Here is a 23,871-nt window from a genome sequence, read left to right as displayed (position 1 = left end):
AGAACTACACAGAAAAAAAAATTCACGAAAATTTGTCCAATTAAAATCTAACAAATTATTGTGTTATATATTATTTTGATCTGAAATAAATAAAGTCTGAATTAAAAAAAAAGTGAGTTTTAAAAAATATTCAATTAAAATTTTATTGATTCAACAAATTTTTTAATTGAAACAAAAATCAATCACAAAAATTGATAGTATCAATTATTTTTTAAATTGGATCTATTAATATTTTAATTGACCTTCAATTAATTTTTTAATTGATACTATAATTTGTGTAATTGAAGACATTTCAATTAAACAATTAATTGGATCAATTAATTTCGTGATTGCATCAGAATTTTTTTGTGTGTATATATCAGGATTTAAGCATATAAGTTGCAGGTTTAAGAAATTATGGCCAAATGAAAATTTTTCGATTTGCTATTCCGAATTTCGGAACATGGGGGATGATATTTAAAATTTGCAAAACTAATCAATTAGTGGTAGCGCACAAAAATACAATTTAAACGAAACCTATAGTCTATATCATATTACTTATTTCAATAAAGATGTCCTCAAACAAAGGCTTAGACCTTAGGGCATGGTCACACTAGGCATATCTTTGACCAAAATCAGTGTCAAACTCTTTTCGGAGACCATTCTTGAAACATCTGGGTACTGTTTTAGGAAGATATCTAATATGAGCTAAAATTGTCTGCTGGTTTGACTGTGGGTTAGGATTTTTTTTTATTTCTATCAAATATTTTCCAAATCTGAGCGTACCTCATAAAAGTTCTACAACTTTAAGTTTTAAAAATTTCCCTTTTTTTAAGAAGCTTCTGATGAGTATTTAAAACTAATTATTGAAAATTTTAATATTCCGTTTTTCTATAGCATGATGATTTCCTATAGCAATTGTGAACAAGACTTAATAATGATAGTCATCATTAGCCATGTCGACGATAACAACAGGTAAAAGGGGCGAATATTAAAATTATTAAAAGGGATAGTTTTAAATATTCACTTGTCTATTTCGCTCATATTTTATTACCTATTGGTACCTATCTCAATTATCTCAAAACTTGTATATTCCTTTAATAGTCTATTAAAAAAAAAAAACAAAGGTTAATTACATTAATGAATGCCATGTCGAAATCTATTAAGTGCTGGCAAATAACTTTCGTTATTAAAACTCTATCATTTTTTTAAAACAGATATTAAGAAAATTAATAAAACATCAATCATTTTTATTTGTGTTATTTTGCGACATGGATTTATTAGATGTTTTAAGTCAGTGTCTATTTCGTTAAGAAATACAGATAATCATGAAAACGTGAGGTTCCACGTTTTAAAAATTATTTAAATAAGATTCGAAAAAGTTAGGCCCTGTTCTGCTATTTCAAACGAAAGAAAATTTATTTGGGTTCTACTATTGCGAAAGCCAAGTCACTTTATACAGACAAAATTTTTTTTCTGATTCAATCACGAAATTAATTGATCCAATTAATTTTTTAATTGAAATGTCTTCAATCACAGAAATGATGGTATCAATCAAAAAATTAATTGACAGTCAATTAAAAAATTAATTGATCCAATTAAAAAATTAATTGATACTATTAACTTGTGTGTTTGATTTTTATTTCAATTAAAAAATTTGTTGATTCAATTACATTTTTAATTGAATATTTTTTAAAACTCAATTAAGAGTTTAATTGGAAAAATGTTCGCGAATTTTTTTCCGTGAGTGCATAAATCTGGCTTTTTTATATGGTCTCAATTATGATGGTTTATCACTTTCTGTACAAATTAGTACACAGAAAAAAATTTCACGAAAATATGTCCCATTAAAATTTTAATTAAGTTTTAAAAAATATTCAATTAAAAATATTATTGATTCAAAAAATTTTTTAATTGAAACAAAAATCAATGACAAAAATTAATAGTTTCAATTTTGTTGTTTTTAATTGTACCAATTATTTTTTTAATTGACCTTCAAGTAAATTTTGAATTTATACTATCACTTCTGTGATTGAAGACATTTCAATTAAAAAATTAATTGGATCAATTAATTTCTTGATTGAATCAGAAAAATGTTTTTTGTGTATACACACAAAAATTACTTTTGGATTCAATCACGAAATTAATTGAACCAATTAATTTTTAATTAATTTTAAAAGTCAATTAAAAAATTAATTGATCCAATTAAAAAAATTAATAGATACGATTAATTTTTGTTTTAATAAAAAAATTTGTTGAATCAATTAAATGTTTAATTGAATATATTGAATAAATATAATTGAATATATTGAATAAAATTCAATTAGTATTTTAATTGGAATTGAAGAATTTAAGAATTAGGAATTTAGGGTAAATATTAAGAATTCTGCAATTCTGTTTTGAATTTGTGTATTTTTTTGTAGACTGTATTGTAGTCTGTGTAATTTTGTTATAATTGGCCATGGGGCTTTGAAATTACAAATAAAGTATGAATGAATGAATGAAATATTTTGGTGAAAATTGTTTTCTGCACAGAAAAAATTTTCACGAAAATTTTTCCAATTAAAATCTTAATTGAGCTTTAAAAAATATTGAATTAAAAATGTAATTGATTCAACAAATGTTTTAATTGAAACAAAAATCAATCACAAAACTTGATAGTATCAATTAATTTTTTAATTGACTTTCAATTAATTTTTTAATTGATACTATCACTTCTGTGATTGAAGACAATTCAATTAAAAAATTAATTGGATCAATTAATTTCGTGACTTAATCAGAATTTTTTTTTGTGTGTACACACACAAAAATAACTTTTGGATTCAAACACGAAATTAATTGAACTAATTAATTTTTAATTAATTTTAAAAGTCATTTAAAAAATTAATTGATCCAATTAAAAAAATTAATTGATACTATTAAATTTGTTGAATCAATTAAATGTTTAATTGAATATTTTTGAAAATTCAATTAGTATTTTAATTGGAAATATTTTGGTGAAAATTGTTTTCTGCATAGAAAAAATTTTCACGAAAATTTTTCCAATTAAAATCTTAATTGAGCTTTAAAAAATATTGAATTAAAAATTTAATTGATTCAACAAATTTTTTAATTGAAACAAAAATCAATCACAAAAATTGATAGCATCAATTAATTTTTTAATTGGATCAATTAATTTTTAAATTGACTTTCAATTAATTTTTTAATTGATACTATCATTTCTGTGATTGATTAAAAAATTAATGAATCAGATTTTTTTTTTGTGTGTACACACACAAAAATAACTTTTGGATGCAATCACGAAAGTAATTGAACTAATTGAACTAATTCAAACACGAAATTAATTGAACTAATTAATTTTTAATTAATTTTAAAAGTCAATTAAAAAATTAATTGATCCAATTAAAAAAATTAATTGGTACTATTAATTTTTGTTTTAATTAAAAAATTTGTTGAATCAATTAATTGTTTAATTGAATATTTTTGAAAATTCAATTCGTATTTTAATTGGAAATATTTTGGTGAAAATTGTTTTCTGTGCAGGTCATAAACTATCATATTTGAGCTTAGGTAAAAAACAAAATTATGAAATATATGAAAAGTCAAAAACTTCCACACACAGAAATAAATTTCACGAAAAAAATTCCCAATTAAAGTTTTAATTGAGTTTTAAAAAACAAAATCAATTAAATTTTTAATTGAGTTAGCAAATTTTTTAATTGAAACAAAAATCTATCACAAAAATTATTAGAATCAATTATTTGTTTTTAAGTGGATCAATTAATTTTTTAATTGAATTTCAATTACTTTTTTAATTGTATTTCAATGAATTTTAATTGATAATATCATTTCTGTGATTGAAGACATTCCAATTAAAAATTAATTGGATCAATTAATTTCGTGATTGAAGACAAAACATATTATTTTTTGTATATGATCTCAAATATGAGGGTTCATCACTTTCTGTACTAATTAGTACACACACAAAAAAATAATTTTTGGATTCAATCACGAAAATAATTGATCCGATTAATTTTTAATAAATGTTTAAAGTCAATTAAAAAATTAATTGATCCAATTAAAAAATTAATTGATACTATTAATTTTCGTGATTGATTTTTGTTTTAATTAAAAAAATTGTTAAATCAATTAAATGTTTAATTGAATATTTTTGAAAATTCAATTAGTATTTTAACTGGAAATATTTTTGGGTGAAAATTGCCAAAATGAAAAGTCAAAAACTTCCGCACACAGAAATAAATTTCACAAAAAAAAAATCCAATTAAAGTTTTAATTGAGTTAAAAAAAAAAACAAAATCAATTAAAATTTTAATTGAGTTAGCAATTAAAATTGCAACAAAAATCTATCACAAAAATTAATAGTATCAATAATTTTTTGTAATTGAATTTCAATTAAGTTTTCAATTGAGTTTCAATTAATTTTTTTTAATTGACTTTCATTTAATTTTTTAATTGATACTATCATTTCTGTGATTGAAGACATTTCAAATAAAAATTAGTTGCATCAATTAATCACGAAGATGGAAGACAAAACATATTTTTTGTGTGCCAGGACCTTAGCACTCATCGCTTTTGATATTAAGCAAAATCGAAAAATATAAATAAAATATATATATGGTAAATGCGAAATATTTCCATCTAAAACCAAATTCGGCCTAGTACTCAATATTTGCCTAAAACTTTATTTCCTAAATTATTTTTTGTTCTTTTTGTGTAATCTCTGTATAAATTTGAAAAAATTTTCCAATTTCCGAAAACCTAAAAATATTAAGATACATCATTTTGAATTTATATTAAAAATTAAAAAAAAATACTAGCAATGAAAAATTTTTATATATATAATTGATAAGAAAAAATCATTTTCTGTCCAAAAGAAAAATTTCAAAAATAAAATCAGGCCTTTCCAGGGCTTCTGCCTACCTAACTATATAGGCAATCCTCAATTTTTTTTAACATTTTCATTTTACATTTTAAGAATCCCAACAAATACAATTTTCTTTTTTGTAAAGGGATTCATATAATAACAAAATATACATTTGTAGATTTCTTCACTTTAAAAAAAATGTCTGCTTAAGCAATGCGCAATATGATTTTTGGAATACATATGTGTGTGTATTATTATTAATATTAATATTGGGGTTATAACTTTTGAAATATTCCAACATATTTTCTTAAAAAAATATGTCTTGTAATCCTACTTTTCATATTATTCTCTAGTATATGTCTATAGTGTGGGTGTGTGTGTTTTAAACATAGTGAATATAATAATGTCATTTAGTAGTATTGAGTTTCTTTAGAGGAGCAAAACTAGTTTTCTGTATATATATATTTGTTTGTTATATAGTTCAGATGTAAAAACAACTGAGAGAAGAAGAATAAAAAAAATACAAGCAAGCTTTTGATTCTAAATAGAAGATTAATTGATATATCCAAGTTTAGAGGGGGGTAGAATGTATATCATATGTATGTATCAATAGTATCAGTACTGAAGTAGATAACGGAATAGAATGGTTTTCTTTTTTTTTACTATTCTAATATTTAATCATGCTTTAATATAATCCTTGGTTTACGTTTAGATTCCGAATTTGAACTGCCTCCATGACCTGGTGATTGTTGCCTGCTACCACGTGTATCCAAACGATCTAGAATCACTCTGCGGCTACTGTTGCTGCTGCTGCTGTTCCCAGTTGTATTCATACTGCTTCTATTACCGGAAGATGAGGATGACGATAATGTGGTGGTATTAGATGAAGTTTTTAAAACTATTCTTCGATTAGAGGAACTTAAGCTTTGCTTTGAAGATCCACTACCTCCACCACCACCACCACCACCAGGACCCCTTGTATGTAAAGGCCTTCGACTTAAAGCTTTCGAAGTTGGCTCCGGTGAAGGTGTATGCGATTCGGCCCGATGTTTTGCTGCCAATTCTCTGGGTGGTGAGGCTTCAGACTCGGAAGCCAACAAATCTTCTTCGTCCAATAAAAGATCATCCTCATCGTAATCCAATTGTACTTCATCTTCACAACGCGATGATAAACGCCTTGGAGGTTGATGTTGATGATGATGATGATGATGTTGATGATTTTGCAATTGTGGTCGTATAGTAGCAACTGTCGCTGATGATGATGACGAAGATGAGTCTTTTAAGACTGGCTTTATTACAGCAGTATTTGTTGTAAGATTATTGCCATGATCTCTACCCGAACTGGCCGAAACATTATTGGTTAAATGTTCTGTTAAAGTTTTCTTAGCTTCAGGCAATATTTTTGCCGTGGGTAATGCCTTACGTGGGGCACTAGCATGATCATCGGCTGTATAGTTATCATTTTGGGTGGCCGAACGTTTTTTCAACGATATCATTTTACGTTCCGGAATCACTTCTTTAAATTTTTGGTTTTGTTGTTGTGATTGCTGTTGTTGTTGCTGCTGTGATTGATCATCTTTCTGTTGTTGCTGTCCACTACCACGTTTATCCTAAGAGTTTTCATTTGAAATAGTTATTCATAACACGATATTTTCGACTTATCCTAAAAATCTATGATTCAATGGTGATGGTTTTGTTTGTAAGGTCCTATTTCAATATTTCTTTGAAAAATTCCAGAATATGTAGTGTTGTTATTTTTACTATATAAACCCCTTTTTCTAAGCTAGTTCCTTGTAGACTTGTTGTACTTAAAATAAAAAAACTCAAAAAATATCACTTACCTCATATTGTTTCTCTTCAGCAGCCCGACGTCGTTTCATTTCTTTGTCTCTCATTATCTGTTCTCGCAAAGCCTTTTGTTTTTCTATTTGTAGACGATAGGCTCTGGTTTCTTCATCTTCATCAACCTAATCAAAAAAACAAATATATTGAAAGAAATAAGTATTTGTATAATATATATTTGGAAATAAAATGTTGACAAAATTTTCTATAGAAATAAAATTTTGAAAAAAATTTTCTATAGAAATAAAATCTTGACAAAATTTTCTATAGAAAAAAAAAATGTTGACAAAATTTTCTATAGAAATAAAATTTTGCGAAAATTTTCTATAGAAATAAAATTTTGAGAAAATTTTTTATAGAAATAAAATTTTGAGAAAATTTTTTATAGAAATAAAATTTTGACAAAATTTTCTATAGAAATAAAATTTTGAGAAAATTTTTTCTAGACATAAAATTTTGAGAACATTTTTTATAAAAATAAAATTTTGAGAAAATTTTTTATAGAAATAAAATTTTGAGAAATTTTTTTATAGAAATAAAATTTTGAGAAATTTTTTAAAGAAATAAAATTGTAACAACATTTTCTATAGAAACAAATTTTTGACAAAATTTTCTATAGAAATAAAATTTTGCAAAAATTTTCTATAGAAATAAAATTTTGCAAAAATTTTCTATAGAAATACAATTTTGAGAAAATGTTCTATAGATATAAAATTTTGAGAATATTTTCTATAGAAATAAAATTTTGAGAAAATTTTCTGTAAAAATAAAATGTTGAGAAAATTTTCTATAGAAATAAAATTTTGCAAAAAAAGAAAATTTTCTATCGAAATAAAATTTTGGCAAAATTTTCTATTGGAGTAAAATTTTGAGAAAGTTTTCTATAGAAATAAATTTTTGACAAAATTTTCTATAGAAATAAAATTTTGCAAAAATTTTCTATAGAAATAAAATTTTGAAAAAAATTTTCTGTTGAAATAAAATTTTGAGAAAATTTTCTATAGAAATAAAATTTTGCAAAAAAAAGAAAATTTTCTATCGAAATAAAATTTTGGCAAAATTTTCTATTGGAGTAAAATTTTGAGAAAGTTTTCTATAGAAATAAAATTTTGAGAAAATTTTTTATAGAAATAAAATGTTGCGAAAAATTTTTTATAGAAATACAATTTTGAAAAAAATTTTTTAAAGAAATAAAATTTTGACAACATTTTCTATAGAAATAACTTTTTGAAAAAATGTTCTATAGAAATAAAATTTTGCAAAAATTTTCTATGGAAATAAAATTTTGCAAAAATTTTCTATAGAAATAAAATTTTGCAAAAATTTTCTATGGAAATAAAATTTTGCAAAAATTTTCTATAGAAATAAAATTTTGAAAAATTTTCTATAGAAATAGTTTGGAAAATTTTCTATAGCAATAAAATTTTGCAAAAATTTTCTATAGAAAATTTGCAAAAATTTTCTATAGAAATAAAATTTTGAAAAATTTTCTATAGAAATAATATTTTGGAAAATTTTCTATAGCAATAAAATTTTGCAAAAAAAAATTCTATCGAAAAGAAATTTTGGCAAAATTTTCTATTGGAGTAAAATTTTGAGAAAGAAATAAAATTCTGGCAAAATTTTCTATAGAAAAAAAATTGACAAAATTTTCTATAGAAATAAAATTTTGAGAAAATTTTCTATAGAAATAAAATTTTGAGAAACTTTTCCATAGAAATAAAATTTTGAGAAAATTTTCCATAGAAATAAAATTTTGCAAAAATGTTCTATAGAAATAAAATTTTGAGAAAATTTTCTATAGAAATAAAATTTTGACAAAACTTTCTATAGAAAAAACTGTCGACAAAATTTTCTATAGAAATAAAATTTTGACAAAATTTTTATAGATATCAAATTTTGACAAAATTTTCTATAGGTATAAAATGTTGAAAAAATTTCTATAGGTATAAAATTTTGACAAAATTTTCTATAGATATAAAATTTTGACAAAATTTTCTATAGATATACAATTTTGACAAAATTTTCTATAGATATAAAATGTTGACAAAATTTTTTATAGATTTTATATAGAAATAAAATTTTGACAAAATTTTCTATAAAAATAAAATTTTGCACAATAAATTTTTCTTAGTAAAATTTTCTCTAAATTTTGGTAGACTATTATTGGCTCGAGAGGCAACTGTGATGTTAACTCGTGCATAAAAAAAGGTCCAAGTCATAATTATGTTAGATATTTTTACGTGAGATATTTTTTGTTCCATCAGCCAGAAAGAATATAACCATCGTTTTATGAGAAAGGTGTGGCCCCCATCGGCTACTTCTGTTATAAATTATTGGGGGATTCAATGCTGATTTCTTGAAAACACGGCTTACTTGGTAAAGAAAAAGGTGCAAGAATAAAACATCGGCTCTTACATCCCGACTTGACATAGTAAAATTGGACTAAAAATGCTACACCATCCTCTCATTCGCCTGATTTGTGCCCCCGGTTTACGAATGCTACACCATCCTCCAAATCTCCTAATTTGATCCCCTATCATTTTCCAAAAAAAAATTAAATAAATCTATTTAACAATCAAGTTGTCAGCCAACATGGCTGCCACAGTTGGTAAAATTCTACAAACACTGATAGATTGGTAGAATTAGTGGCATTTTGATAGGATTTGTTCCCCTCCAACGAATAGGTACTGCAATTACTCTTTTTCAACATCTATTTTTGACAATTTTCAGTACAAAGTAATCAGAATGCTATGGACTTTGTTATTATACTGTAATAAGTGTTGCTAGTATTTTTCTGACTCTTGTCCCTAAATTGGGATGTTTTCGTTCTAAAAAAACCCAAATTTAAATTTAAAATTAAATGAAAAAATAGGATCGGCCGTGAAAAATCTGAAATAAATCAAATGCTCTATTTGTGCCCTATTGTCTGCTGTGAAATAGAGAGGAGTTTTTGGGTTCATTAATGTGTTTTCCAAAGTACATCACGAGGATTCTCCTTAATTATGGAAATAAGAAAGTTGCTGATTCTCAATACCTGTATTTAATCCAAACTCAATACATTTGACTTTGTGCTATAAAACTCATCTGTAATAAATTTTACGATGGTTCGGTGGAATTCTTGACCTACACCTTGCGAGTAACGTTTAGGTCACCCTCAGACGGTGATTCTGACTTCAACAGTTAATATAACATATGGTGTACAAGTAATCCTTTCACGTAATTCCACCGTCCACATAGTGATTGAGCGTATGAAAAATCAAGTTAAAAAATTGAATTGGAGTTTCCAATAGACACTAACAACATTTTCACAAAATGGATATTTCTCGAAAGTTTTTTTTTTTTCTTCACTATGGCCTTTAATTCCAGGAAAGGAAAATTCTTTACCACAGCCGCACTGATAGAAAAAAATAATAGATTTAAATTTTTTAGATAAAAAAAGACTCACCTCAGGTTTATCACGATCATTGTTGTATCGACTTGATCTGGCAAAATTTCCACCGCCCCCACCACCTCGATTTCCAGGCGAGGGAGATTTGCTACGACGGCGTTTTCCATAATTACCCCCACCACTTCCTTGATAGTCACGATCTCGGCTATTTCCACGTCTGAAACGATTTCCGGCAACGCCTCCAGCTGGTCGATTATTATAACTACCCATTGGTCGACTACGATCTCTTTCACGGTCATCTCGGTCACGGCTTCCAGCACGTCCCATACGGCCCATATGACTCTCATTATTACCAGGGCGATCGCGATTTCTATCACGCTCCCGATCACGATCGAAACGATCGTTTCGTATAGGACCACCACCACCGTTAGCCGCTTGGCGTTTGGGTGGTGTATAGCTACGCTCTCGAGACAAACTTCGCGATCTAGAACGAGACCGACTACGTGGAGATCGTGTTCGTGATCGTCTTGCAGGTGAAACTTCTCGGGCATGTCTACGTTTTTCAATATGCTCACGATTTTTATTTATGAACTCCTCTTGTTGTCTCAACAACTCTTCATCACTTTGCCTTGCGACTGGGGTATTGTTTATGTTCATATACTGAGTTTCTTGTATAAATTTGCTTGTGGCCGCCTCAACTCCTCCCTTGAAATTTGGATTAATGAGAACTTTACGAGGGGCTATTGGCGCAGGTGCTTGTGCATGGGCAGGCATTTGACTTGTTGGGGGCTGGGCATTGCTCACCACTGGAGTTTGGCCAGTTACGGGGGGTTGTTGCGGTCCAGGTACGGGTTGTGGGCGTATTTGCATAGGAGCTGAATTTATAAAATTTCCCTGTCCAGGCATAGCATGAGGAGGCAACGTTTGCAAGGGTGGCCTTTGTATACGCATGCCAGGTCTCATATTTGGCGGGACATTACCCATTGGTCCATCTGGTCTAAACATATTTCTGGGACCACCTCCATACGGATGATTGAAAGCCGTTGGTCCCTGATTATATTCATGTGGTACTTGTGGATACATACTGGCTGGGTTCGGATGCCTAAATCCGCCCATGGGCCCTGGTCGAAAACCAAATGGATGACGAGGTCGCTGATGTGAATGGTCTAGGTTTTGTGGTGGCATGGGACCATGGTTGGGATTGTGTAAAGCATTAGGAGGAGGTTGTTGTGGACCAAAGGGATTTGTGTTGGGTTGTTGTGGTGGTAAAAATGGTTGACCTGGAATAAGAGGATTTGTGGTTGCATGTGTTAGTGTAACTGTGGCTAAATTGCCCAATGGTGTAAAATGAGCTGTTGAGAGGAGTGGTATATTACCATGATGGGTGAAACGCATAGGAGGGCGGGGGAAAAGTGGGGATGGACCACGTGGTGGATGACCTCGTATCAACGGAGCACCATTTCTTTTTTGGTGTGGTACAAAACGACCCATGGATTTTTCTAAAAACATAAACAGAAACACAATAAAATAAAAAAGTTACGTCTTGGCCCCATGCAGTTGTACATTGAAAAAAATACCTGGCGAATGCTCGATATTTTGTTCAAATGTTTCTCGCTCACTAGTAATTTTAATATTGGTTCGCTCTTCCCGCTCCTCTTCAAAATCTTCACGAGGATCTGATATATCACCATGACTCAATGTTACACTCGCACTCTCCTGCGAACTCAGAATTGCGGAAGAAGCACAAGAGTCATTGGCTACGCCACCGCCAGTTGAGTTCGAAACAGTCGATGACTGCTCAATGTCCACATCTTTATTTGAGCTTGAAGAGACTTCGGCTGGCAGTAAAGTTTCATTTTGTGTTGTGGTTGTAGGTAAGTCCTCCACATTTTCTGTGGGTTTTGCCTCTTCGGCAATTTGTTGTTTAGCCTGGGGTTTATCCTTAGGAATTGGGACTTCTTTAGTCACTGTCTGTTTGATTGTGGGCGGCGGTTTCGTTTCTACTTCTACAGCTGCTGGCTTTATTACTTGTTCACTTATAGCTTTTTTTGGTTTATCTGTTATTTGTGATTTTACCCATTCCTCCGCCTCTGACTTTAATTTCTGTTTTTCCTCTTTTGAAACGTCCTTCTCGAGATCTGTAATTCGTTTTACATTGGTATTAGTCCATTAATGTGAGCAATATAAGTTTGTTTGCACTTACCTTCATCTGATAGTAAAAGCTCGTCCTCATCGGCTCCAATAAGAACTTGATCGTCTATAACATCGCCTATATCATAATTTAGAAGGTCATCACTGCAAAAAAATTACATTATTTCTTAGGTTTCGTTTTTATGATGATATCCTAAATAAAACTCTTTTTTTTTTGACACGGCAGCTGTCAGACTCTACTTCGCGTTGGTTGATGGTAGAGAAAATTTTTTCACATCTTTGGATTTTTTAAAGCGTATAAAAATATCGAAAATCTATATATAATTCATGTTTTATATGAAAATCATCATGAAAATTAATGAATGCACAATTTTTGACACTTTTTAACACAATTTTGCCATTATTAACTAATAAAAAGGAAAATAAAATATTTCACACCACTTACTTTAAGTCAGACATTTTGGTAATGCTTGTCAAAGATGGTTGCCACACCGAAGAATTTAATCGATTTCGCAATGTTGTCAAATATCTCTACCTAAAATTGGAATCTTATGGTTCAATAGCTAGGTGGATATGCTAAAACAACTACGTTTAGAAAACGCGTTGTTCAGACTGCCAATTCTTTTCAAACCCAGAAATTTCGGGTGGATAAACTTATTTAATGAATGGCACATAAGAGAAAATTTATCAAAACATGATCAAAATGCGGCATCAGCAGTTTAAATAGGAAGACAAAAATTAATTTACATTCTAAAGGGTGATTTGTTAAGAGCTTGATAACTTTTTTTTAAAAAAAAACGCATAAAATTTGCAAAATCTCATCGGTTCTTTATTTGAAACGTTAGATTGGTCCATGACATTTACTTTTTGAAGATAATTTCATTTAAATGTTGACCGCGGCTGCGTCTTAGGTGGTCCATTCGGAAAGTCCAATTTTGGGCAACTTTTTCGAGCATTTCGGCCGGAATAGCCCGAATTTCTTCGGAAATGTTGTCTTCCAAAGCTGGAATAGTTGCTGGCTTATTTCTGTAGACTTTAGACTTGACGTAGCCCCACAAAAAATAGTCTAAAGGCGTCAAATCGCATGATCTTGGTGGCCAACTTACCGGTCCATTTCTTGGGATGAATTGTTCTCCGAAGTTTTCCCTCAAAATGGCCATAGAATCGCGAGCTGTGTGGCATGTAGCGCCATCTTGTTGAAACCACATGTCAACCAAGTTCAGTTCTTCCATTTTTGGCAACAAAAAGTTTGTTAGCATCGAACGATAGCGATCGCCATTCACCGTAACGTTGCGTCCAACAGCATCTTTGAAAAAATACGGTCCAATGATTCCACCAGCGTACAAACCACACCAAACAGTGCATTTTTCGGGATGCATGGGCAGTTCTTGAACGGCTTCTGGTTGCTCTTCACTCCAAATGCGGCAATTTTGCTTATTTACGTAGCCATTCAACCAGAAATGAGCCTCATCGCTGAACAAAATTTGTCGATAAAAAAGCGGATTTTCTGCCACTGATTTTGGTAATAAAATTCAATGATTTGCAAGCGTTGCTCGTTAGTAAGTCTATTCATGATGAAATGTCAAAGCATACTGAGCATCTTTCTCTTTGACACCATGTCTGAAATCCCACGTGATCTGTCAAATACTAATGCATGAAAATCCTAACCTCAAAAGAATCACCCTTTACATATCAATGCAGACACTGTTCAAGCAATGACGATTATATGCCTGATTTAATCCTCTTGCACAAATTAATCACAAGAGATGTCTCCTTGCCAATATTTTTAGGTTTATCCATAAGATAAGCCTAGTACTAAGATCACGTTTTCGCACGAAAAACTATTATACTCCATATAAAGAAAGTTTGCGCGGAATAAATGCGAAATATTTGTTTTGAGCATTTTAAAGGGCTGGTTATGCATCCAAAAACGCGTCGTTAGCGTAGCGTGGCGTGTCAGCTGTTTGTTTTTTATATACGACAGCCCATACAAACGATTTCCCAACATTTGCACAACGAAAACGTGTCGTAAAATTCAGAAAAAAAACAAAAATTTACTTGTCGTTGTCGTTATCGATTGAAAGAAGAAAAATTCGATTTTGTTACATTAAAAATATAGTATTGTGTTGTTTTCGGTTAATATGGACGATGAGAAATTAATATTTTTTTTGTGAAATTCATTTTAAATGTAAAAAAATAACTTTTTTCTCCCAGTTCTTAATAGTTTGTTGATACGTTTTTTTCAAATTGGCTAATTGCCAAAAAATCATACGTTGCCGTTATGTTACGGCTACGCTACATTTTTAGATGCATAACCAGGCCTTAAAGCACATATTTATACAACCCTCGATTTTTCGCACGAAAAAATAGGCAGGCATATTATTTCGCATAAATAAGGTAACATCCCTGGGTTTGAGACCCTATATACGGAAATAGATGAAGATATTTGTTTGTGAAGTTTTTTAATGCGATCGATAACACATTTATCGATATTATTGTAATCGCCGACAATTCGTAGCGATTGGCCACATTATAAGATTCTCTACAAACATGGACATATCGTCCGGATAAACTTATAGTCTGAATGGCGCATAAGATACTTAAAGCCCGGCATTAAATTGACTTTAAAATATCAATTTTCAAGGCTATTTTCTATAATAATTCATTTGAAAGAAAATAAGCTTTTGTAAATGTTTTTAATTTTTAAATGGATCATTCCCGATCGAGTTATAATAAAATATGCAATGAAATCTTTAATGATATTTTGCTTTTACAAATTTATTTTTGATTATAGCTAAATATAATCTAAACACAGACATTTCATCGGATAAACTTTTAATCTGAACGGTGCAACGAACGAAATTTCTTTTTGTTTTGAGCCGTTTGGACTATAAGTTTATCCAGTCGAAATGTATGTGTTTGTAGAGAATCATACAGTGTGGCCAAACGTTACAAATTGTCGGCGATGACTAAATAATCGATAAATGTGTTATCGATCACATTAGCAAGCAGCAGTATCGATTATTCCGTCGAACAAAACTTGTAGTGTGGCCAACATTTGGGATATGTTCGAAACGAGCTCTGTCGTCCGGATAAACTTACAATTTGGAGGCGCATCAAAATGTTTGACACGAGTATTATCGTCTGGATAAACTTATAGCCTTATGCGCCGTCCAGACTATAAGTTCTTCCGGACGGAATGTCTGTGTTTGTGAAGAGTCGTAGAGTGTGGCCGAACGCTAGGAATTATCGGACGTAAGTAAAATATCGAAAAATGTGTTATCGATCCCATGAATGCGTCGTTCAGATTATAAGTTTGTTCCGGACGGAATGTCTGTGTTTCCCAATAAACACAAACGTTTGAAAAATGCTAAATTTCAACAATTTTTCAAACATTTTTTCAAAGGATTAGGGTAATATTCAAGTTGAGAAATTGTTGAGAAAATCGCGTTCTCAACAAAAAACAGACATTACCCTCAACAGTGAAATTGAACACATTAGGAATAATATCTCAAGTGTTCTCCTCAAATTGAAATACATCGCTACTCAATACTTTGTCAAACAGTTTTCGATGCGAGTCAAATTCAAAATTAACATCGTTGCAAATACTTTTCAACCTAAATTTGTATGAATGATATCCCCACTTCAAATTGAAAGTCAAAGCCAAAATTCTATGAATTTTGTATAATTTATTCATTTTCATCAAAATAAAATATATAATAATACTCTACACTGCATAATACACTACAATACCAATTGATAAATAATAATCTTATTAAACATATCAACAAATACGAACAAAAAAAAAAACAAACAACAAAACTTTAAATATCTTCAACATTATTAGTAAACACTTTTGCATTGATAATTCGATTTCCTTCCTTTTGGTGTCATAAAACAGCATTAAAATTTATTAACATGCGGGCAATTTGAAATTAGGAACGTACTGGACCGCATGTTAGAATTGATTTCCAGCAGAAGGAATCCACAAAATATCCATTTTAAACTGATAATAGCATATGAATTAAACTGACGAAGTGATGCACATTTTCATCCAGAGGTTGTTGATTTCAACAATTTGTTGTTTTTAACAATTTTAATTGGTTGCACTTGTAACGTTTCTGGAAACTTTTTCTTGTCGATAAGCCACTCATTTTTCATTGGTCGGCTTCTTATTGTTTGCAAGGATGTAGCATCCAAAGATTTTAGTTTTCTGGAAAGAGATTTAAATTTAGCGACTTCTTTAAAGTGTTGATTTAATTTTTCATATTGACGTACCAATTATTATAAACTATTTGAAGCAGTTCCAGTTATTTGTCCACCATTTTTTCATTGGTCAGCTTTTTAATGTTTTCAAGAACGTACAATCCATAATTTTAGTTTTCTGCAAAGACTACATTTAGTGACTTCCTTAAAGTTTTATTTCATTTTTTTATTTTCACTTACCTATTTTTATAAACTATTTGGTTATTTGCTTAAATTTTCCATTTTTTTATTTCTTGCAATTGACCACGAACTTCGTTGCACAAATAAGTATTGAAAACCACATGGTTTTTTCGTTGCATTTTAGGGTAGTGTTTTGTCAAAGTTTTCTCACATTATCTTCAACACCTTTTCAAAGATTTCGTCAACAGTTTGGCAAATTGGAAGTAATTCGCAAACAATTTGAAGATGTATTGAAGATGAGCTATTTCAAGTCAAGTTGAATTTATGTTGAAAATTATTGTTACGAATTTGATAATTATAGTTTAAGTTTATTTAAATTAGTTTCCGTTAATTTAAATTTCAAATTGTAACGATAAAATTTCGTTATAACTTGTTGGAATCATCTATTCATTTTCTAGCACTTTCCTGAATTTCTTTTATGTTCTTTTGTTTGCTTATTTTCATGTAAGTTCTCACTCTCTTTGATAACAACCCCTTTGTTTTGTTATTTTGCATTCTCATTTCATCTCATTGTATATTGTCATTGTTTTTGTTCTTGTAGTAATGCGAGCGCATATCTATGTGAGTGTGTATGTGTTTGGCAGCCACCAGATGAATGACTTAATGGTCGTAGACCCTTCTATCATTGTCTAAGAATGTTCTGGCGTTGCCAGAATATTGTAGTGCTACCAGAATGTTCTCGAATTGCCACACCGTCATATATAAAAGCGCTCGCATGCTGCTAACGAGTCAGTCTTAATTAAAGCGTCAAACGAATAACTCCAGTGTGAACGAATTGTAAAGTGTGAAGTCATAGTAAATAAATTGTAGATTGTCGTTATTTAAAAGAACTGTGTTTTAATTGTCGGGTAATTAAAAACGCCTAAATATAAAAACGTAACAATTGGTGTCGGAAGTGAAATAACGGAAAAAAAAATCTACAATGAAGTTTAATGAGCTTCGTGTGGAAGACTTAAAAAAGGAATTGAGCAAACTGGAGCTGCCGACAGCAGGCAATAAGGCCCAGCTTCAAAAGCGTCTACTGGAAGAGTTTGAACGGCGTAATATGGACATTGCGACGCATGAGTTTGATTATAAGGAAGACATTGATGAATCAATACTCGTCAATACAAGCAGTGTAGAAACTCCATCTGTGGCTTCGAGTGTTGTGGATTACACATCAATGCTCAATGTTTTGAGCAAAATGATGGAAGAAAACTCTAGAAAAATCATGGATGAGAATTCTAGAAAAATGGAAGAAAATTCTAGAAAATTGCTGAAAGAAAATGCCCTACAAATGGAAACAAATTCTAGAAAATTGGAAGAAAAATTCGACGAAAATTCTAGAATTCTCAACGAAAAATTACAACAAATTTCTGAAGGCATGGAGAAACGTGTGGACCATATAGAAAATCAAATTGTGGAATTGGATAAGAAAGTTCTTTCCGTGGATGAGAAAATTATGGTTCATGATGAGAAGTTTCTGCACATCGAGAAAAAAATGTCAGAGCTGGAAATTAAAGGTGGTCCAGTGCGCGTCATCGAGGGCTCAAAAATCAAAACTCCTGTTTTCGATGGCTCAACGTCATTTGATGTCTTCAAATTTCAATTCGAAATGGTTGCTTGTAGAAATTTGTGGAATGACGATGATAAAGCAATTGAACTTCTATTGGCATTAAAGGGCAATGCTGCTGATGTGATACAAAGCATTCCCGCTGCTTCTAGAAATAACTATAATGAAGTAATAGCGGCACTTCAACGCAAGTATGGTGGAGAGCACAAGCAGGACATCTTCAGAATGGAATTGAGAGGAAGAATCCAGAAATCGAATGAAACCCTACAAGATTTCGCAACAGAAGTTGAGCGGCTAGTGCTTTTGACATACCCAGGTGAGAGTCATCCTCTTGTGGACCGCATCAAGATTGAAACCTTCGCCAATGGAATTCGAGACCCAGATATAAAATGTGCAACATATGCGTCACAAAAGGCTACATTCGCTGAAACAGTAACATTCGCACTTGCACAGGAGACTGCGAGATTGCTAGCGCGGCCTCAAATTCACAAGGTACGTAAAGTAGAGACAGAGTGTGATGAATCAAAGTCCGTTATTGAGTCGATGAAAGAGGCCATGAAGCAGGCAATGCAAGAAATGAAGCAAGAGGCAAATAAATCCCGGATCAAATGCTATAACTGTGATAAGCCGGGACATCTAGCTCGAGAATGCAAAGCACGACGCAAACGGTCAAGGTCCACATCACCATCTCCATTAAACAATAGCCATAAGAAGGTGACCCCACAGTCAAGTGAGTCACCTTTAAACTAAATCGAGCTAGTTCAGCGGGGCAAGAGCTGGCTCCCACAGACGATGGCCCCACCATCTCCATAGCAATAGTTCAACAGAAAAACAACAATTTAACTATTGCGGGTGTTATTAATGGCGACAAGCGTACTTTGACGTTGGATACTGGTGCATCAAAGTCTATCATTAGATCTGATTTAGTAAAAGGAAAAGTTACACCACTGATTGGAGTCAAGCTACGCACGGCTACAGGGGAACCCGCAACCGTATATGGAAAGGTCACCGTAAAATTAACTATTGCTAACAAATCCGTTACTTATGATTTCATTGTGGCCGATATAGTAGACGAAGTTATAATTGGAGCGGATTTCATGATTGCTTTTGGTCTCAATCTGGATATGAAGCGTCGTGTAATGACATGGTGCGATACCGAAATAACGGTAAACGTGGGATACGACGAGAATACACCTGTCAGACGTTTGACAACGAGCCAGTCAGAGTCTATACCACCGAATGCCGAAGCAATTATATGGGTTTCTATGGATGGAGATTGTGAAGTCGGCCAATTGTGGGTTGTTGAACCAGCAGAAAACAAAAGCAACAACATCTTGATAGCAAATGCCCTGGTAACAACGAACGAAGAGAGACTAATACCAGTCCGTGTCTTGAACTTGTCTGACAATCATGAGCAAATTGTAAAATTTTCTGATATTGGAAAATGTACACCAGCCGAGGCAATAGTCAATTTGGAAGGCAACTCATCAAAGACACATGGAGCAGTGAGAAAACATCTAGAAGGGTATTTCGAGGCTTGGACACGTCATCTATCGCCGTCAGAGAGAAATAAAGCCAAGCAATTGTTGTGGAAAAACGCCTCTGCTTTTGCTTCTGAAAAGGGAAATCAAGGAAGAACATCTGTAGTGAAACATGAAATTAAAACCGCAGAAGAAAGGCCCATAAAACAGGCACCACGAAGTGTTCCCCTGGCAAAAAGAGACGAAGTTCAAAAGCTCATAAAGGAAATGGCGGAGAGTGGAGTGATCGAGCCATCATCAAGTCCTTGGTGTTCCCCAGTTGTGCTGGTCAAAAAGAAAGATGGAAGTACCCGATTCTGCGTGGACTACAGAAAACTAAATGATGTCACCAAAAAGGACAGTTATCCGCTTCCACGCATTGATGACACGTTGGACACACTAGCCGGAACAACATGGTTTTCTACGCTTGATTTGCAGAGTGGATATTGGCAAGTAGAGATCGCCGAGAAAGACAAGGAAAAGACGGCTTTTGGCGTTAATGGCGGTCTCTGGCAATTCAATGTAATGCCGTTCGGGCTCTGCAACGCTCCAGCTACCTTCGAAAGATTGATGGAGCGGGTACTGAAGGGGTTGCACTGGAAGTCGTGCTTGATATACTTGGACGACATCATAGTGATGGGCAAAACATTTGACGAGCACCTTAAGAACTTGAAAGACGTTATCCAGCAATTGTCAGCCGCTGGTCTACGCCTTAACGCAAAGAAATGCTCCCTTTTCCAGCGAGAAGTTAAATACCTGGGTCATCATGTGACTGCAGAGGGCATATCCACCGATGAAGACAAAATCCAAGCTGTCAGAGATTGGCCACGACCCGGAAATCTCCACGAATTAAGAAGTTTCCTTGGGTTATGTACATATTACCGACGATTCGTCCCAAACTTCGCCAGCATCGCCGCTAGTCTCCATAAATTGACGCAAAAAGGTCAGAAGTTCCAGTGGAGCGACGAACAGGAGGATTCATTCCAACATTTAAAAGAACTTTTATGTTCAGCTCCTGTTCTAGCGTATCCTATTCCGGGCGAAAAATTTGTTTTGGATACAGATGCTAGCGCGCATGGTATTGGAGGTGTGCTATCCCAACAGATAGACGGCAAGGAGAAGGTCATCGGATATTTCAGCCGAACGTTGTCCAAGCCCGAAAAGAACTACTGTGTAACGCGACGAGAGCTGCTAGCCGTCATAGAGAGTGTAAAACATTATCATAAATATTTGTATGGACAACATTTCTTGCTAAGGACTGATCACTCAGCTCTACGATGGTTGCTTCAATTCAAGAATCCGGAAGCTCAACTGGCACGTTGGATCGAGAGGCTCCAGAGCTATGATTTCAGTATCGAGCATAGAAAAGGTGGAAAACACGGTAACGCTGACGCTTTGTCACGTCGACCTTGCAGTATAGAATGCAAGCACTGCTCGAAGGCTGAACATAAGGAGGAGATTGTTGATATTCGGCTGTTACACATCGAATCTGGAGTGGACTGGCCAACAGAACAGCGTAAAGATCCCATTTTGAACAAAATTATTTCGGCAAAGGAAGAGAACAAGAAGCCCAGTAAGAAAGACATCGCAGCCGAAAGTCCACTTATGAAATCATACTGGGCTCAATGGGATAGTTTAGTTCTAGCCAATGGATCCCTGCAACGTAAATGGGAAAGCGAAGATGGCAAGAGCAGCCGAAATTTGATCATCGTTCCAGATTCCAAAATAAGAGACGTTTTGGCGGAGTTCCATAATGGTCCCAGTGGAGGTCATCTGGGAATAACCAAAACCGCCGATAAAGTGAAGCAACGATTCTACTGGGTTGGATGCCAGAAATCAATTGCTGAATGGGTAGCCAATTGCGAGAAGTGCATGAAGGCGAAAGGTCCAACAAGGAAAAGTCGAGGTCCTATGCAAGAATATAGACCAGGAGCCCCGTTTGAAAGAATAGCAATGGACGTGGCAGGCCCTTTCCCAGTAAGTGATTCTGGAAACCGTTATGTCCTTGTGGTCATGGATTACTTCAGCAAATGGCCGGAGGTGTATGCAATTCCAAACCAAGAGGCAAAAACGATTGTGGATGTGGTCAACAAAAACTGGATATGTCGCTACGGTGTGCCGTCCGAGATTCACTCAGACCAGGGAAGAAATTTTGAATCGACCATATTCAAAGAGATGTGTGAATCCCTTGGTATCAAGAAAACGAGGACTACGCCATTACATCCACAATCCGATGGCATGGTAGAAAGGTTTAATCGCACCCTGGAGGAACATCTTCGAAAAGTGGTGGACAACGGCCAGAGGGACTGGGACGAGCATATACCAAAGTTTTTGCTGTCCTATAGATCTGCCATTCATGATTCCACCTCTCGAACACCGGCCAATGTTCTATTCGGAACTGAGTTAAAGTTGCCTGGAGATCTGATATTCGGCGCTAAACCTTATGAGCTCGCCATGGAAGAAAACAGAAACGACATCCCAAACACTTTCGGAGAAGTTCACGAATCAGTGCGCAACAAAATAAAAATGGTCAGCAACAGAATGAAGGCGAGATACGATCGTGCTGTAAATACTGAGGGCTTCCAAGAAGAAGAATTGGTTCTGCTATTTAACCCGCAACGAAAGAAAGGACTGTGTCCCAAACTGCAAACACAGTGGGAAGGCCCATACAAAGTCATCAAGAAGATCAATGATGTTGTATACCGGATTCAGAAGGACGACAGCCCTAGATCAAAGATGAAAGTTGTACATCTGGAACGATTGGCTCCTTACGGAACAGGTTCTGTGCCTGTTCGGGACGAACAGGCTTAAGCGGGAGGCAGTGTTACGAATTTGATAATTATAGTTTAAGTTTATTTAAATTAGTTTCCGTTAATTTAAATTTCAAATTGTAACGATAAAATTTCGTTATAACTTGTTGGAATCATCTATTCATTTTCTAGCACTTTCCTGAATTTCTTTTATGTTCTTTTGTTTGCTTATTTTCATGTAAGTTCTCACTCTCTTTGATAACAACCCCTTTGTTTTGTTATTTTGCATTCTCATTTCATCTCATTGTATATTGTCATTGTTTTTGTTCTTGTAGTAATGCGAGCGCATATCTATGTGAGTGTGTATGTGTTTGGCAGCCACCAGATGAATGACTTAATGGTCGTAGATCCTTCTATCATTGTCTAAGAATGTTCTGGCGTTGCCAGAATATTGTAGTGCTACCAGAATGTTCTCGAATTGCCACACCGTCATATATAAAAGCGCTCGCATGCTGCTAACGAGTCAGTCTTAATTAAAGCGTCAAACGAATAACTCCAGTGTGAACGAATTGTAAAGTGTGAAGTCATAGTAAATAAATTGTAGATTGTCGTTATTTAAAAGAACTGTGTTTTAATTGTCGGGTAATTAAAAACGCCTAAATATAAAAATGTAACATTATATTTACACTCAAACTGAAAAGTTGTTGCATTTGAAAAACGCTCATCCTGTGTTTATTGGGTTGTATGGAATCTTAAGGGCACCTTATACGCTCGGATAAACCCTACGACACAACACGTTGCGGCGACAAATCCGCTAGTATAAAGCCATGTTCGCGTGTTGTGGGGACGTGTTGGCATAAAATCAAAACAACTTTGATTTTTTCTGGTTGGGAGGCACAAATCTTCACGTGTAAGGGGATGCTCGCAAAACATTAGCAAAAACAAATTTATTTTCATAATTAAAACAAGCAATTCTGCAATGAAACTAATGAGGGATCGCTAATTCAGTTTGGAATATTTATTGTTTCTTCCATTTTTACTAAAAAAATGGCTTTACACCTAACCACAAACAATGAAGATGGACGAAAAGTTAGGTGTAAAGCCATTTTTTAGTAAAAATGGAAGAAACAATAAAAATTCCAAGCCGAATTAGCGATCCCTCATTAATTTCATTCCAGAAATGCTTGTTTTAATTATGAAAATAAATTTGTTTTTGCCAATGTTTGGCGAACATCCCCTTACACGTGAAGATTTGTGCCTCCCAACCGGAAAAAATCAAAGTTGTTTTGATTTTATGCCAACACGTCCCCGCAACACGCGAACATGGCCTTATAATACCGGATTTGTCGCCGCAA

The 23,871-nt window shown here is 32.9% G+C and overlaps 1 protein-coding gene and 1 long non-coding RNA gene across 2 annotated transcripts; both read right to left on the bottom strand.

Annotated features, from left to right (window-relative positions):
* Positions 1-5,090: 5,090 nt before the first annotated feature.
* LOC142229781 (uncharacterized) lies at positions 5,091-12,744 on the bottom strand. Its single transcript, XM_075300358.1, has 7 exons — positions 12,694-12,744; positions 12,301-12,392; positions 11,675-12,235; positions 11,474-11,596; positions 10,155-11,377; positions 6,706-6,831; positions 5,091-6,474 (listed from the first exon to the last, which is right to left on the bottom strand). Exons 1-7 carry the CDS (start codon positions 12,705-12,707, stop codon positions 5,539-5,541), a joined length of 3,075 nt encoding a protein of 1,024 aa, XP_075156473.1. The 5' UTR covers positions 12,708-12,744; the 3' UTR covers positions 5,091-5,538.
* A 3,845-nt stretch (positions 12,745-16,589) lies between these two features.
* Positions 16,590-16,944, bottom strand: LOC142228313 (uncharacterized). The gene is made up of 2 exons (XR_012720134.1): positions 16,695-16,944; positions 16,590-16,632 (listed from the first exon to the last, which is right to left on the bottom strand). It is a non-coding gene; the product is annotated as an uncharacterized LOC142228313 (long non-coding RNA).
* Positions 16,945-23,871: the final 6,927 nt, after the last annotated feature.

This window comes from Haematobia irritans, chromosome 3, assembly GCF_050003625.1.
Source record: "Haematobia irritans isolate KBUSLIRL chromosome 3, ASM5000362v1, whole genome shotgun sequence".
Lineage (NCBI taxonomy): Eukaryota > Metazoa > Arthropoda > Insecta > Diptera > Muscidae > Haematobia > Haematobia irritans.
This window is presented reverse-complemented; position numbering and strand designations above follow the sequence as displayed.